Source organism: Ornithodoros turicata, chromosome 8, assembly GCF_037126465.1.
Source record: "Ornithodoros turicata isolate Travis chromosome 8, ASM3712646v1, whole genome shotgun sequence".
Lineage (NCBI taxonomy): Eukaryota > Metazoa > Arthropoda > Arachnida > Ixodida > Argasidae > Ornithodoros > Ornithodoros turicata.
This window is the reverse complement of record NC_088208.1, coordinates 4032749-4051178: the sequence shown is the minus strand read 5'-3', so window position 1 is coordinate 4051178 and position 18430 is coordinate 4032749. Positions and strand designations below refer to the sequence as shown.

The 18430-nt window shown below is 45.8% G+C and overlaps 1 protein-coding gene across 2 annotated transcripts in view; it reads right to left on the bottom strand.

Annotated features, from left to right (window-relative positions):
* Positions 1-1821: 1821 nt before the first annotated feature.
* Positions 1822-18430, bottom strand: part of LOC135366400 (major facilitator superfamily domain-containing protein 1-like) — a 69010-nt gene continuing 52401 nt past the window's right edge. For both annotated transcript variants that reach the window (XM_064599083.1, XM_064599084.1), the window contains 3 exons: positions 6863-7070; positions 2140-2196; positions 1822-2059 (listed from right to left, as the gene is read on the bottom strand). In XM_064599083.1, coding sequence (XP_064455153.1) covers positions 1876-2059; positions 2140-2196; positions 6863-7070 — 449 coding nt within the window. In that variant the 3' untranslated portion in view covers positions 1822-1875. The remainder of the gene's footprint in view (positions 2060-2139; positions 2197-6862; positions 7071-18430) is intronic.

Below are 18430 nucleotides of genomic sequence, written 5' to 3'. Positions count from 1 at the left end.
CATCAAACGCTCGCACTATTCGATTCGCGAATTGAATGTCCACTATTAGATTTTTCGAATATTCGACTATTCCACGAATACAAATAACACAGCCCGAAAGTGGGCTTCACCTGATGCTTCCGTGCATGATGTGAAGCCTGCTTTACGAAATTGCCCTTGCTGCAGGACCAACACAGGCGGGACAGTGTTTAGCTTAAGATAACGTTATCCAAACCTAGTTTTGTAGACATTGTCTGTGGAAGGGGTGGCGCCTAGAGTCACCAAATAAGCTACGTGAAGATAAGTGACTCTAGTGGTGCCCTCCCACATGCAGTTTAGCGGTCCGACGGAGAACTTCGACTTGACGTTAGTGAGTTCGCCTTTAAAAAGTTAGGATTCTTGAAAAATGTCTACTGCAGTAGTAAGTAGTGCAACTTCCCCGGAGAAGAGCAAAGAAACTGAAGGGTGTCTATGGCAAAGCTGAGGCGGGATATGCCAATTCATTTGTTTCACAAATGGCCTGTGGTTGTCTTAAACAACTACAGCCTCATCCGAGTACAACGTGCTACGGCCTGACATAAAATCTTGAAATGAAGGTAACCACTTCGGTACTCCAGTAAATGTAGGCTTACTTGAAAAGCAGGAAGCACCCTGATGTAAAATTAAAGAGTAGGGGCTTTAAACAGGATTGCACATCTCTCTTGTGACAGTTAATGCCAGAGAAGCTACAGACAGAGCCATGAAGAGACAGAATAAAGCCATCAGACACAAAATGGGAACTTTTAGTGCGAAAGTCCCATATTTTCAATTTTGCACGAGTATTCGATATTCGATTCGGTATATGATTAGACTTAAAATATTCCGATTTGCACACCCCTACTCAAAAGGCAATACAGTAGCCGACCAATTTTCCAGACTTGAGTGTGCCCTAAAAAAAGTCTGAATAACTCAACAGTCCAAAGAACCCGACAATTGCTAAATCCCACATTATCTCATCACAGCAGCACCAATGCAGTCTATCCCTCGTATTTCCAACCAACCCTGAGGGCTCCCTATGTAAGTGCTAGCCCTGAGGGATGAGAATTCTGTTTCCCAAAGCTCGCTCGCCTCAAAACTAACATGGAGGACATGTGCGATTTCATGCATGGATCGCATTGAGTGATTCAAGAGTTACCCCCATGGTATTACTGCCGTACTCACAGTGTGATGAATTTGGGAATGGAAAAACAACTGTGAACAGTAGGACGAATACGAATTTAAATAATGATACTGCTTATCGAAGTCGTCTGTGCATGAACACCACCACTACTAGACGCCAGTGACTGCCCATCCAGTGAGTGTTACAATCTTGCCATTTTAGCGCAACACACATACACACATAAAGAGACTATGGTGAGATGGGTACAATTCATATTGTCAATACCCAACAGGTGTACAACGTCTCAACACAATACTGACATGAAGTTTGCAGGTCAAACGCGAGCAGAACAGGAGATACCAATGTAGCAGACGACAGCCGTCGGAAGTGGAAACATTTCATTCCGTTGAAAATAAATTGAAAAAGAAACATTGAAAAATTTTCATTACGTTTCAGGGGAAAATTTTATAACTGCATAAACACGAATCCAAACAACCTTGCTGCTGTTGTTAAAGCAGTACTTCCATTTAAGCTATTTCAGTTTAGTGAGATTCCACTGTAGTGGTGTTGGTGCTTCTCCTGCAAGCGTTTCAGTCCGGAAAATCGAGCCTTTGGACTTAGATATGTCCCAAAAAACAGTCACAAAATGTATTAACCCTATTAGTGGCGAAGGTCACTGTTCCCAGTGGGAGTCAGAAGTACCAAACAAGTCCGAATAATTGGTCTGCTACTATAACAAAAGAGCGACACACCACTTATTACAGTGTTGTAGACAGAGTGCTCACCACTGGCACCGAAGGGCTCACAGGTGAGAATACGAGCAGGGCATGGCAGACGACTGTCACCACCACAGAGATACACATCCACATCAAGTTCATGCCGATTTTGTCGAAAAGAATACCAGAAAGAAGCAATGCTATGGCAGAGAATATGTATAACACACTGCAAAACAGAGCAATATACAATCACTTATGTGGCAACATCAATGGCAACTCAAGAACATTGAGATCACGTAAACATACCTCTCAACTGAGTCTGCTTCAGATTCAGAGAAATTATATATCTTCATACGCAGAGCTCTGCAACACAGAAGAAGTACTACATAAACACATTTTGAATAACACAATGTGTGACAAGTCTGCAAAAAGTGTTGCTTTGAAATATGAAGCACAAATGGAATCCAAGTTGTACGCTCAGACTGGTTTCTTCCTGAAACGCTTCTGATACTGCAGATCATAACATACATTTAGATAAATTGTATAACCCAGGAGTACGTGGGGCCAGGAATTGTTTCTTAAGAAGTTACCTTCTTGAAGAAAGAATACAGTGATGAAAGATGAAAGTCACTGAAAAGGTTAGCCAGCTGTAGTACTCGAACCCACATCTTCTGGATTACCGGTACAGGGCTCTTACCAATTGAGCTAAGCTAACACACCGCCTCAGCAGCTTCCAAAGGTCATCTGAAGGGGAAGGAAAGACGGGTCTCCGAAGGTGCACAATAAACAAAATACGGAAAAAAATTATGTTCCTTCATGAATTTTTTGCGGACGATCTACCAAATGGATTTTTGTTCTGAAAACGGCTATGATATCAGGTCACCGAAAGGAATGGATGTTCTCAATGCGACAACTTCGTAGCTTTTATAATTAAAAAGTTAATTAACGATTTTTAGGTTATTAGTCATTTGATGGTTGAGCAAAATATGGCCAAGAACGTCCACCGGTCCAGAGATGATAGCAGTGAAAACAGCATGTCTATCGCCCTAATAGTTTCTTTATGAAAAATCTCTATCGCCTAAAAAAAAGGCACCCTGCACAATTTAAAAGAATAATGTGCCTGGATGACTCAAAGTATTTACACAAGTAGTTACAGTATTTAAATACTGCATTAATGGAATCATATTATTTTTATATTAATATATATATATATATATATACTATATTCTTTATGTTAACTTAATTCATTTCATTAATTTCTTAGGCACTGAGGCTTTGTATGTATTTGTCCTTCTGTATGTGTTCCAGCCTTAGAACACCAATTGCCATCATGTTCAAGTGACAATGCCATGCGGATGTCTCCCCATGACAGCCTTGTGAGCCATGCTTATGGGTATTTTAGGCAAATCACTATTCTCGTAGGGTGACACAGACACGGAAGGAATTAGAGAATGGGGGTGCCCGGAGATGAATCTGAGCGCTAGTCAACTGCCAACTGGAGGGAATGGTCACTGAGAAGTTATTTCATGTATTCAAAGCAGGCTCAAGAGGCCACTTTTTGGGCGGCTCTGACCTCACTGTGTTCCCGAAAAAATGCTGCTGAAAAACTTGGCCTCTGGAAAATTTGGGGGGGGGAATGGTCTTTGGTTGCATGGGCAGAAAAACTGGTCCCGCAGAATCCCGTGTGCAGAAAATTAGAGGGCGCCGTTGTAAACAGCTGAGGAAATGGACCGTAGCCGATAAAGTGCTTAGGAGCATTAGATGGGGTTACATCCGCTGCACCGCTTTCACTGTGCGGATTGCATCTGCTCTTTCTGCTCCTCTCTCTTTCTTTTATTTTACCGAGTACAGACAACAGGGCAAGATTAGGAAGCGATTCATTAACAGCAAATAAATCTTGACTATAACACGAGGCGATCCACCACTGGGGATTCTCCAAGGTCCCGCTACCTTTGACGTATTTCTGGCAGACCTGTTGGAAAAATGGTAGCTGCATTCTTTCATAAGAGGAAGTACTATAGAATACTGAGCACAGTGACACATTACCCTCTGTTTTCATACCAACAAAATGAAACGCAAATATTCACTACCCTTACGCTCTGACTTTACGTTTGTTGAATATCTGTGTCATCGGATGTGGGGCGGACGCTCACCAAGAAAACTGCTGAGGCTGGACAATTGCTCACCACAGAACAGCTGAGGCCGGACAATTACTGACCGCCCTTTTCCCAATACTTATGTTGTGATCAACTGTCACATTTCCCCCGCCTTAGTGCAGTAAAGGTTGCAACAGAAGAATGGCTTGGGAAGCTAAACAATTTTTCATCTCTTATTTTTAAATGGGGAGGCTAAATCGTGTTATGTCTATATGCCGCGAGAATGCTGAATTTTGTTGTGAAGCTTTATCTTTATTCCTACTTTTCGGCAGCCAAGGCAGATGAGACAGATAAGGCTGGCAGAAGGCTACAATGGACCTGGGCCTCATCAGACCTTTTGCTCTAGAGACCCTCAGTGAGCGGAAAATTAGCACATAATAAAAAGAATTTCCTCTGCCTCCTGTTTCCATCCTGTTTCACCCTGTCCAAGTCATCAGCATGAAGTGACAGCCAGCAAATAAACCAAAGCTGAAGGAACTGCTGTCACAGCTCACAGTGCTTACAGTCACTGCATAAAAGCTATAAAATTAATTTGCAGCCAATTTAATTTGGTAGTCAGCACTTCACTTGCAGTGATGTCACTGTCAGCAGCCTCCAGAGCTTGTTCAGCGGAGCAATCAAGTGACCGATCCAACATGAAATCTGATGAAGATGATGATGAAGATGAAAAGGCTCCCCAATCACTTTAAACGTGATCACAAAGTCCTATGACATTCACTAAGCTGTGGTAGCTCATATTTTTGTTGCACCTAAAAAAATGCTACACTCTGCTGTATGATAGAAAACAGTCGAGCCAGTTTATTACGATCTTCGAGAGAACGATAACTCAGATATTGCGATCGAATTGATGGTTCCCATCAGCTCTCCCAATGAACTACATTTAAACAAAATATCGATATAACGATCGCCGCGAAAGCGCTTGCTCGCATATTGCGCTCGGAATTCTCCCAACGGCCGGTAAAACACGTTAAAATTAGAAAGCAAGATGGCACCATTTCACTGTAAACAAATTACAGTACTTTGGCATTTTCAAGAGCCTTCTCCTCCGCCCACGCTAAAGTGAGAATGCAGTGCGTTTATCCGCGCATAACTGCCGGGGATTAGATGTGTGCGTAACAAGCACGCGACTTCGAAAGGGCAGAAGGGGCTCGCGTGAATTAGAGAACGTTCTTCCCTCTCCACACCGCTCTCTCGTCTTCAAGCTTTTTTTTCTTGTTTTTCTGCGTGCTTGCTACGATGGCATCCGCAGTTCCGAGACACTTTTTGACGAGGAAAGACGCATGGCTCGACCCGAAGTTGCATGCACGCTACGGGTGTCGTACTGGTGCAAAACCGCGTTGTGAAGTACCGCTTCTTCGAAAACGTGTATTGGCAAACAATTGCGTGTCGCCACTCAAACACGCGTCGACGGATTAGTGGCGGAGGTGCATCCCGGTGGACCACGCAGTTCCGATCGTGAGAACGGTGATGACTACGGCATTGGATGACGGGCATTGGATGACGAGCATTGGATGACGAGCATTGGATGACGAGCATTGGATGACGAGCAATGGATGACGAGCAATGGATGACGAGCAATGGATGACGAGCAATGGATGACGAGCAATGGATGACGGGCATTGGATGACGAGCATTGGATGACGAGCAATGGATGACGAGCAATGGATGACGAGCAATGGATGACGAGCAATGGATGACGAGCAATGGATGACGGGCATTGGATGACGAGCAATGGATGACGAGCATTGGATGACGAGCAATGGATGACGAGCAATGGATGACGAGCAATGGATGACGAGCAATGGATGACGAGCAATGGATGACGAGCAATGGATGACGAGCAATGGATGACGGGCATTGGATGACGAGCAATGGATGACGAGCAATGGATGACGAGCAATGGATGACGAGCATTGGATGACGAGCATTGGATGACGAGCAATGGATGACGGGCAATGGATGACGGGCATTGGATGACGAGCAATGGATGACGAGCAATGGATGACGAGCAATGGATGACGAGCAATGGATGACGGGCATTGGATGACGAGCATTGGATGACGAGCAATGGATGACGAGCAATGGATGACGAGCAATGGATGACGAGCAATGGATGACGAGCAATGGATGACGAGCAATGGATGACGGGCATTGGATGACGAGCATTGGATGACGAGCATTGGATGACGAGCATTGGATGACGAGCAATGGATGACGAGCAATGGATGACGAGCAATGGATGACGAGCAATGGATGACGAGCAATGGATGACGAGCAATGGATGAGGTCGTCAATCTAAAAAGGTGTGGTGCCTCGCACGATATCGGCGGTTATGTTATCAAAAGCTTTCGACACACATCTGCGTCAATTTAGAGCTAGATAAAATGCGTCTGCACTCACAACAAACATGCATGTTCAGCAGCGTTCTACTTGTGGCGATCTATTTCGTTTACGCGAACACGAGCGGCAATTTCTCAAAACCTTGTTTTTAACGATACTCTGATATAACGATCAGATTTCGTCTTCCCGTCAACATCGTTATAAACGGGCAAGACTGTATAATTGAACGGAAGCATATCCTTGAGTCTGAAGAGCAGCAAAGGGGAGGACTAGACAGGATGGACAGGAGACAAGAACCGTGTGTTAGTCGTGTCTAGTCCTCCCCTTCGCTGCTCTTCAGACTCAAGGAGGTGTTTCCTTTCAATCGTATACACCAGCTTGTTTGCCTCCTCTACTTATGTTCAATGAAATTATATTTGTTGTGGCATCTCGTATAACATGCAGTTGAAGTGACTTAAGAGCCCCAGTCTGTCCTTTTAGGATGATGATAACGACAGCCGGCATTTGGTAAGACAGGCAACGGAAGTACTTACGTTCCAACGTCGTTGGAGGGAAGTATAGTAATGTAGTACGAGACACAAATGAAGCAGAGAGCCCAGAAGGAGACTGGAAACTTCTTGATGCCCGGCAGGTGCACCACTTCTTCCGTTTCTGCTGCTTTGCAGATGCGTCCAGCTCGCTTGTCCAGAAATTCAAGGACCCAAATGCACCCCACGAAGAATATGCACGTGGCAGCTGCAGCTGTAATCGGAAGGCATGGTTTAATGAGGTAATGACCAGGGTACGTAAAGGCCTGCTATTGTCAGCACAAAGGAAGTGCGCTATTTACTGATATCCAAGATCCGATTTCCAAGAACATTTCAGAGTGTTACTGCAGGTTTGCAATGGCCACAATGGTCACAAAATTGGCAATTGCATGATGAAGAAAACTATTCAGTCCATAGATGGAAGCAAAAGTTTCACGTTGGAACGTACGGCTGTTTCAAACAGTATTTATAATATTTTCACTCTTCTCTGAACAGCCTCTGTTCAGGATCTTTACCTAAGTCTTTTCCGTTGCTAGCTCCACGACAACGAAGTAAGAAAACACGTAAGACCTGGGTGACCCAACCTCTATATAAGGATGTTAGAAAGAAAAATGAGCTGTTCTGTAAATTTCTTACGACACGCAACGTTGATGATCTTCAGCAATATAAACAATATCGTAACGAATTAACCAAGAAGCTAAAAGATGCGAAATCTTAATGTTATGCTCATATGCTTAACCAGGGACAGGGAAACCCATCACAAGTGTGAAGTACAGTAAAGCAATTAGCTCTTGCACATACTCCTTCCGAAAAACCTAGAGAACTTACGATAAACGGCAATACTTATTCTGGACAAACGCTTGCTGATATGTGTTATGTTTGGCCTAATACTTGGGTGTATGTTGCTAACCTTGGGGTTGAAATGTGTAGATGTAAAAAAACCTGCAACCTTGAGAACAAGCATTCTTTCGGTTGGCACTGCTTGCGTGCGTCTCATGCTTCTTTCGCTAACATGCTTGCTTGCATGCTTGCTTCGCCGGGTGTTATCACACCTGCTTTCTGCTAAGCATGACTTGTTCTGCTAGAATTCCGCCCCCTCTGCCATTTTTGCCTGCACCGGGCACACCTGCAGTGGCTAGAGCCCTGCACGGGCCCGGGGCCCCCGACCCGGCCCGGGCTTGTTATTGGCTTGTGCTCCAGGCCGGGCCGAGCCGACAAAATACGCTAGCACCGCGGGCCGGGCCGGGCGGACAAATATGTTTTCGAGAGTCAGGCCCGGCCGGGCCACGCAGCTAATTCTACAGAATGGAGATGCATTACTTCATATCATCATGCGCTTGCGTCATTCCTGTGCATATTTTGCAAAGACAAGCAAGGGATACTCCTGGATACACTCCTCATATTTCACAATCACTTGGCAAAGCTTGGTGAGAGGGATATGGACTGGGAGAAGGAGTCTGTCGACAGCATCCTCTACCTCCGCAAAATCTTGACAGTGTAACGATAACGCCCATGCCCGCGTACGTTCTGGATTTAATTTGGTCTGGTGCGGTTATGGTGTTAAACTGCCATCACTTGAATGTTTGTCTTCTCTCCTTATAAATTTACTGATAAATTTGTGTGATAATCGCCAGAAATGCGTACGTTGCGGCTGGAAATACTCCGGGATATACTGCCGGGATCTACTCGCCGGGTCACCGGGCCGGGCTCTAGTCATTGGGTCACCGGCCCGGGTCGGGCCCGAAAAAGTCGGCCCGTGCAGGGCTCTATGCAGTGCCATGGCCGCAGTGGAAATAAGCCTTCTTGAACTACTTGGAAGCAGTGGGAAGAGACGCTCTTCCTGCGAAGCGCCGTAATGCAATCCTGCTAAATTCTCTTGGGGTCGAAGGAGAGCGCATTTTCTATGGCCTCCCGCCAGACATGAGCCCATCACCGCTACCCACAGCTTCAGGGTCAGAAGACGCAAAGAAAGCTGACTCAACTCTCGACGACTCGTTGCATTACGTGCCCTGGACTAACATTTTATTGCAACAACGAATGAGCTCGTCGAGCGGCACCGATTTCGCAGTCATCGGCAGCTACCTGGTGGGCCATGGCAGGATTTCGTTACAACCCTCCGGGAGCCAGCTTCATCGTGTAGCTACGGCATGGCAACTGATGATGCAATTTGTGACCAGGTAGTTGAAGGCACTACATCACGACAACTTCGAGAACGACTTCTGTACGAAGGAACGTCTTTTACTCTGGGCCGTGCTATCGAAATTGGTATTCATGAAGAGATGACAAAGCGAGAGCTGGAAATATTCGACAGCAAGGAAGTACAAAGAGTGAACACACAGAGGAAGCACCGCGACTACAAGCAGCGTGACGGTAAGAACAAGCAGAGAGCAATATGTTACCGTTGTGGATCAACATCGCATTTGGCAAACAACGAAAAATGCCCTGCAAGACAGCAGTGTTTCAGGAAATGTCACGCTTAGGCCCTTCCAGGTTATGTGCCAATTGTGTAAAACCGCAAATGACAAGAACGTGCACTATTGCCAGAGTGAAGATACGGCAGCAAAGGATTATGAGATACTCAAGGTGAATGAGGACCATCTATCAAATAGCGGAATCTACGTCAACGTCATCATTTTGGGAACTACGATGAACCTTTTGGTAGGTACGGGCTCTACTGTATCGCAAAATGTTTACAAGGAGGCCTTATCTCAAAAGCTCCCGTTATCGCCTGCTAGCGTGAATCTCCTGGATTACTCCAGACAACAAATAGGAGTGAAAGGATGTTTTCTCGCACCGGTGGAATATCATGCCCACAGCACCTCAGTTTTATTTTACGTTGTGCAAAGAGGAATTGCGCTCTTGGAACTGGACGCTATTCGTAACCTGGGGCTTCATATTAAGGGAGCAACAATGACCTGCCACAAGACCTTCTCAGCGACTTCCCATCCTCCTGAACTACAGGAACAGTTCGCGGGTGTCTTCACTGGAACTCTTGGACATGTGAAGGGTTACAAACATCGGGTGAAGCTAAAAAATTCCATTAAGCCAGTCGCTGCGAAACTTCACCGGCTACTGCTTGCACTCAGAAGTGAAGTCTCGCAAGAGCTGAGACGTCTGGAAAAAGAAGATATCATCGAACATGTAAGTGCTTCTGAATGGGTTTCGTGAATCGTAGTAGTGCGGAAACGGTACAATTCATTACGACTCTGTGTCGACCTCCGTGAACCCAACAAAGCGATCGCTGTAGACGCATTCCCGTTACCACACACGGATGAACTTTTGCACCAATTGTCCGGAGCAACGTGGTTCTCCAAGTTAGACGTGGCTTCCACATATCATCAGCTAGAGCTAATGCCTGACAATCGTAAGATCACTACTTTTATAACGCATGGCGGACTTTTTCGCTTTAAGCGAGTGTGTTTTGGCCTCGGGTCTGCACCTGCAACATTTCAGAGAATGATGACATCTATCCCGCAGGAATGCAAGGGAGTGTTGTGCTACATTGATGATATTATTGTCTTTGGCAAATCAAGAGCGGAGCACACCGAGAACTTGCGTCGTGTCCTTGAAAGGATCTCATCAGCGGGCTTGAAGCTGAATAAGAAGTGAATCTTTGAAGTGAAGGAACTGTCATTCTTGGGATCAGTGATGGAATTGCCTCCAAGCACGCGGGCGCTGGCTCTGGCGCACAAAAAAACGCATTTGGCGCAGAATTTCACAGAATGGCGCACCTCCGCCGTATGTATTCCACTGCGTCCCGCGCAATACATCGTGTTTGCAATACATACTCTCCACTTTCTAGTGAATATTGGGGTTCAGGACATCTGGGAACAACTACCGGCATGTACGGTTCAAGTCCTGAATGCTCAATTGCTCGCGCTGTCCTTACGCGCCTACACCCTGCGAGCACGCGCGATGTTACGCAGTAGCGGAAAGCCTGGAGTGATCCATAGTACAGGCGCCGGCAACTCCGGAATCAGCGTCGTCAGTTATGACTATCCACAATTAGTTAAAACGCAGTTGTTTAAAAACAACTGCCATGCAAACGAGCCAATATTCTATCGCAGGCACGTGACGTGTCCAATGCTCGGTAAATTTGCACCACCACCACCTTTCATCCAGTACGCACACACTTGATGCACTAACAGTGCGCTTTATTGTTGACAACTTCTCTTTGAAGTACAACAACGTACGATTCTTGTATTAAGTTAACATAGAAAACATATTGCACGATTCCACGTTAGGGGTGGCGACACACTGCGGAGAACGGGAAAAAGAGGAACGAACAAACAGCGAAGTTTCACGAGCGCTGCGCAAACACAGAAATGACAGGAAACCGGATGATAACTTTACGCTGCTTGTGTAAGAAACAGGTGCTGCTAATTATGTAGCACTTGTTTCTTACTCAAGGAACAGAAAAAGTAGCACCAGTTTTCTTTTGTTCGCCTATTTATAAAGTGATAGTGAAAGCTTAATTTTGAACACCCTGTATAGTGAGATACTGGGGGAATATCGGTAGTCCTGCACATTCCTTTGTACAAGGATCGACGACACAGTATTCGGAGCGAGTATACTTCTCACTTATTGTTGCGTTTTTTCTTGGGGCCTGTGACTTGGCGTCGACTTGGCGTGACTCAGCTTCGTTGTTCAGATGCATGACGAGAATAGAGAGGGCACGGGAGCATCGCTTGCGGTTTTTGTTTCGTGTTCATGCGTTCGAACCAGGGCATCTTTGTTCGGCGCAGCTGTGGCGCAGAATTTGGGAAAATTGCTTTTTCGGCGCGGGGTTGCGCAGGCAATCCCAAATGGCGCACTTTGGCGCAAATGGCGCAGCAGTTCCATCACTGCTATTTCTGCAGAAGGTGTAAGGCACTTATCATCGAACGTGGATGCAATCAAGTTTGCACTGGTGCCGAAGGACTCAGCAGCACTCTGTTCCTTTTTGGGGTTATGCGGCTATTATGAGAGATTTATTTCTCATTCTGCGGATAAAGTCGAGCCTCTTCGAAAGTTGTTACGTTAAGGCAATCCAGTTCACCTGGAACGAAAGTGCACGGAAAAGCTTCCAGGAAATTAAGGACCAGTGGCGACATGCAGAGCCATAAGATGTTCAAACCAAACTTGCCGGTTGTCGTGACCACTGATGCCTCCGACTGTGGCCTGGGAGCCGTGTTACAGCAACAAAGTGAAGAAGGGTTACAGACTGTTGCCTTTGCATCTCAGACGCTTTCTTCCGCTGAACGTAAATACTCCGTCGGAGAAAAAAGAGGCACTGGCGTGCCTATTTGGCACAATTTGAACAATGGCAAGTGTACCTCTGGGGAAGACGATTTTTACTACAAACTGACCACCAGGCTCTGGTAACCTTGCTATCATCTGAAGGATCCAGCCAGCGGCCAGCCCGCATTTAGAAGTGGACAGCGAGACTGCAATACTACAACTTCGAAGTTCAGTACCAGCGTGGATCTGATAATGTGGTAGCAGATGCACTTTCAAGACTACCTGCTTCAGCTACGCAAGCTCCCAATCTTGAAGAGGAGTCATGGGAGCAAGTAGCCATGGACATCGTGGGTACATTTCACAACGCTCCTCCAAGCTGCAAGTTCGCAATAGCCCTCGTCTACTACCATTTGAAGTGGTCAGAAGTGGGCTTTAAGGATTCCGTCACCTCTCGTACAGTTATGGACTTTCTTCTGGCTGTATTCAGCAGGGAAGGCTACCCTGCGACCGTGCTGACTGACAACCCGCCCCAATTCAAGTCCAGAGAGTTCGAAAACTTCTTATCAGGCACAATACATCCTCGCTCTACTACCCGCAGGCAAACGGCCTCACTGAGAGGTTTCATAGGGTACGAAAGGATATTGTTCACATTGCCCTTCTGGAGAGAAGGCTGTTGAAAAGCGCCGTTCTCAACTACCTTGCCTCATACAGATGTACCACACATGCTACAACTGGGACTTCCCCTGCCGTGTTGCTACATGGGCGGCAGCCAAGGACGAAAGTTGACATTGTAGGCCTACCATCCGGGAAATTTCATTCAAAGTCAGCGTCAACAAAGGAAGCTCTACGAAAGCACGTAGAAGGAAAACAGAGTTATTCTAAGAGGTACACGGGCGCACACAGGAGTGTGGAGAAACCGATACTTAAAGAAGGTGTGAGTGAGGAAATGGATTCTGCGAGGAAAAGTGCCTTGTCATACGCAAGTCCTCTAAAAATTGTCAAGAAGAAAGGGGTTGGAACGTTTGTCCTCGAAGATGGGCGTACCTGGAATGCATCAAAGTTGGCTGCTGCTTCACACATACCGCAACCAGTGGAACAAGACCGTACGGGACCCCATCTTTGGCACTTGTGTGACCTACATGTCCGACTATCACGTTATCTATAATCACAAGAACAGTCCAGCAGTGCCGCACTTCCGTCGGAAAGGGAGGAACGTATGCCAAGCAGTCCAACCGTGCCTTCGGCAACAGCCCCAACAGCGGAGACAACAGCAGAGTTGTTGCCTCCCGAGAGCGAGGGCAAAGTGGAAGACATGGACCCTGGTGCAGGTAGCACTTCTGCTGGGAGAGCCTCAGGAACGCGTAATCAGCGCCCGCCTACTTGGATGAAGGACTATGTGACACAGTGACAGATTTTGTGTTTTTAGACTTTTTTTATAAGAGAGGGGGGATGTTATGTTTGGCCTAATACTTGGGTGTATACTGCTAACCTTGGGGTTGAAATGTGTAGATGTAAAAAAACCTGTAACCTTGAGAACAAGCATTCTTTCGGTTGGCACTGCTTGCATGCGTCTCATGCTTCTTTCGCTCCGGCAATACCACAATATGACTAATAATCACCTAATAGAGGTTGATGTGTTTGACACACCACCCCAACTGCCAACAGTGAAGTTGTTTGAACAACAGGGTCATTCCACGCCAAATGATCCAAAGGTCCTGCTCGACCCCCCGCACTTCTGGACCAAAAAAATTATCGCGGATACACTATGGTATTAATGGATATTTCCCAAAGTTTTACTGGGAAATATTGAGCCCCTGGAATTATACACGGGGTAAAAGTTTTCGGTAAGCACCAAAACCTTAGTATGCTTGAAATGATTGGGCGGGTGCATCGCTCGTGTTACACGCATAATTATGGTGCCGAAACAGACGACTGGGTTTGGAAAATATACTGAAAGAGGAATTTTTGGGAAATTTCAACTTTTAGTGCCTTAAAACGCCCTGGCTATCGGCGCTTTTTCTTGCGACTTTGCGTTTTTTTTAAATATACTTTCCATAACAGCTGGAATTCTTGAAAACCTAGTGGCCGTTCACGAGGACCCATTCTACAAGCCTGCTGGTTTTCAAAGCCGTCAATGCAGTAGTTTTTGCCATACTACACTTTAAACCTGGCGATTTTCGCAAAGTTTAACGTGTTTATGACCAATTTTGAAAAGGAAGCGGTCGTCATAGAACAGTCATTTAGTATACATTAGGTAAAGGAAACCCTCGGCCAAAACATATAAAAAAACTGAAGAGGTACTTTTTGATAAGCGCGAGAAAATATTTTTTTCGCTGAACATACTCACCGGTGGAGTGAGAGCGTTAGTGAGCATCGCGGGCCAGGCGCGCTACAACGCGACAGCTCAGATACGCCGCAGCTTGTCGCACAATGCCAAAAACGATAATTTGGACTTGTGGGCACCGGGCTAATGCATGCACAAGCTACTGCCAATGTCGCAACAAGTAAGCAAACCTGCTTCCACCAGTATAGCAATGCGAGATGGATACTGCATTACAAACCCGACCGAAGCGTATAGCCGCGTGAAAGCATTTTTGCTTACACCTATGTCTTATCATTTTCTAACGAGTTGTACAAAAGGAAAACGTCTGCAACCCAAGTAAATGGCCCTGCTCAGTACCCCAGTATGCGCAAGGAACCCAATATGACGTCCCATAGTCGCGTGCATCATATACGAAGTGTACAAAGTTGACAATTTATCAGTGGAAAAGGGTTGTTTTCCTGGTCCCCCATTGACAGTTGCCTGCTTTTGGAGACACTAGCCTGCGGTGCAGGGGGCCGCACGCCACAGGCTCTACACGTTGGTCAGCTTTGCATATGCCGCCAGTTTATTGCGCTTGTAAAACGCAAAGATATGGTAAACATGAAAGAACTTATGTTCTTTCATCTTTCAAGATATGGTAAGATTTGTAGTTAGCAGCTCTAGGGGATAAACAAATCCCTCTGTAATGCAAATCCCAACGACATGTGATCATACGTGTCCTATGTTTCCTTGTTCTGTGGCGGACAGAGAAGACCCTCCGGAACGGCTTGGTCGATCACTTGACGCATAAATTGGTAGCACTGAAATACCACCACTGCGAGGCAAAGCAACAATCAGAGTTCCTTCGGAATCTAAAAAATTCGCTCCCTACTGAAGAAGGTGTCATCCTAATAGATTTTGCCGAAAATTACAACTTTGTCGTACAGGATACTCCCCTATCTTTCTATTGGGATCAAGGACAGGCCATCATTCATTCGATGGTATTTTACAACCGCTTCCCTGGTGACATGAACTTGCGTCACCGTACATTCGTTGTGATATTAGATTGCTTACGGCACGATAATGCCGTGCTCTATACCTCACACGCACAATAAGAGCAGACTATCCCCATGTAAATAAACTTCGCTACGTCACGGACGGCGCACGTTCGAAATACAAAAAAAAAAAAAGAGAGAAAAAAGTTTCGTCAACCTCTGTCACCAGTACTCGTATTTCAGCATAAGTGCGTCATGGCACTTCTATTCGACCTCACATGGGAAAGGGCCGTGCGATGGAGCTGGGACTCTGAAGAGGAGGAGGAGGAGGGGAGGAGTGTCGTTGGGAGGAACCCGAGAGGTCTGCCTGCATGTTTCTCGGGAAGGGAAAGGTGGTGGAGAGGAGGAGAGGAAAGGGTGAAGTGGAAGACCGAGCGGAATCCGCTCGGGGGGAGGATAGCTGCGTCCATGGGCCGACTTCAGGGGAACTGTGCCAGCATACGCCTATTACACATCTGAGGGAAACCCAGGAAAAACCCCAGATGGCACAGCCGGCCCGCGGATTCGAACCGCGGACCTCCCAGTCTCCAAGCGCACGCGTTACCGCTGCGCCACCGGAGCTGGTAGGCTCTGGTAGGCTCTCTGAAGAGGCTTGCTGCTAAAGCCAGCATTTAGAGCCCCTTAGAAGGTCACATACTGAGACCCATGGATCTGTACAGCTGGGCCTGGGCCTAGGCTGGGCAGATGCAAATCTCGACGCCATTACATCGATCTGAGTGCTGGAGGAACAGGTAGTGCGGCAGCAAGGGGCATTGAAGAATCGCTACGACAGTGCAAGGGCCGTGCCTGAAAGAGGGAGGTATCACCGCTTCGAACCCGTTAGCCGCACTGAAATCACCGTGAAGACAACATCCATTTCCAACAGCATCGGGTATACCGGGTGTTCAAAAAACATGCCGGAAACGCGGATCCGCCATCTACCGCATAAAGTACTGTACATAATCTTGAGCGCCTACACCGTGCTAGTGTACTGAGCAAGGGCCATTTATTTCCGTTGCAGACGTTTTGCTTTTGTACAACTCGTATGAAAATGATGAAAAAGGTGTAAGCAAAAATGCTGTCACGCGGCTATATGCTTCGGTTGGGTTTGTAATGCAAAGTATCCACTCGCGTTGCTGTACTGGAGGAGGCAGTTTCCTTACCTGTTGCAACATTGGCAGTAGCCTGTGCATGCACTAGACCATTGCACACAAGTCCAAATTATCGTTTTTGGCATCGTACGACAAGCAGCGGCGTATCTGAGCTGTCGCGTGGTAGCGCGCCTGGACCGCGATGCTCACCAACGCTCTCCCTCCACTGGTGAGTGCGTGCGCCTCCGCGTAGTATGTTCAGCGAAAAAAATATTTTCTCGCGCTTATCAAAAAGTACCTCTTCAGTTTTTTTATATGTTTTGGTCGAGGGTTTCCTTTACCTAATGTATACCAAGTTACTGTTCTATGGCGACCGCTTCCTTTTCAAAACTGGCCGTAAACACGTCAAACTTTGCGAAAATCGTCAGGTTTAAGGTGTACTATGGCAAAAACTACTGCACTGACAGCTTTGAAAACCAGCAGGCTTGTAGAATGGGTCCTCGTGAACGGCCACAAGGTTTTCAAGAATTCCAGCTGTTATGGAAAGTATATTAAAAAAACGCAAATTCGCAAGAAAAAGCGCCGATAGCCGGGGCCGTTTTAGGGCACTAGCAGTTGAAATTTCCCAAAAATTCCTCCTTTAGCGCATTTTCCGAACCTAGTCGTCTGTTTCAGCACCATAATTATGCGTGTAACGCAAGCGATGCACCCGCCCGATTATTTCAAGCATAGTATGGTTTTGGTGCTTACCGAAAACTTTGACCCCGTGTAAAACGACAGGGACTCAATATTTGCCAGTAAGACATTGGGAAATATCTACTAATGCCATAGGGTATCCACAATAATTTTTTGGTCCAGAAGTGCAGGGGGTCGAGCAGGACCCTTGGATCATTTGGCATGGAATGACCCAACATTTAAATTTATCACAAAGCGGATCACTTTTTTGATTTCCAACAACCCCTACTGAGGTCGAACAGATGATTTCAGCATTGAAAAATTTCGAGATCCTCAGACACCGATGGTTTTAAGGTTCAATTAATTAAACATGTAACACCTGCGCTAAGCAACCCTCTGTGTTATCTTATTAACTCTGTACTATCGACCGGTATCTTTCCTGATGAACAGCAAAAAGTAATTATACTAAGCAAAGGAGGAGACAAACATGACAAATAATCGACCGATCTCTATTCTCCCCATATTATCTAACATAGCCGAGAAGATCATCAATAAGAGACTGCTATCTTTCTGGAAGCATCATAACGTGATCATGGAACCTCAATTCGGATTTCAGAAAGCGAAATCAACGGAAGCAGCTTTACTTGGAATGAAGGATAAAATTCTTCATAATGTATCGGGAACCTATTGTATACAATTGGCTTATTTCTAGACTTCAAAAAGGCCTTTGATTACATTCAGCACGACATTCTTTTGCGAAAACTGGACACGTACGGTATTCGTGGGGTGACTTGTAATCTTTTTCATAGTTACCTTGCCTCGAGATATCAGTATGTATCTGTATATGGCTGTAATTCTGTATAACTGGTGATAAGATACGGCGTTCCTAGAGGCTCGATCCTCGGCCCCCTTTTGTACCTTCTTTACATCAACGATATCATCGAAATTCTGCACCCTAGTGACACTGTCATGTACGCGGATGACAAACATATTTTTTGGGCATAAATCCTTAGATGACCTAAATACTATGGTTAATAATTATCTTAGTGAATTATCTATGTGGTTAGATATACACAGGTTAAAGTTAAATGTTAAGAAAACTAAATATATAACATCTGCGGCGAAAAATAAGCCGACGAGAACACTGCTATAGATTTACGCATTTACGCTGATACACAAATAAAGTTCTTAGGGGTATGGTTTCAGGAAAATTTGCTATGGAACAAACACATTAACAATATACCTGCAGAAA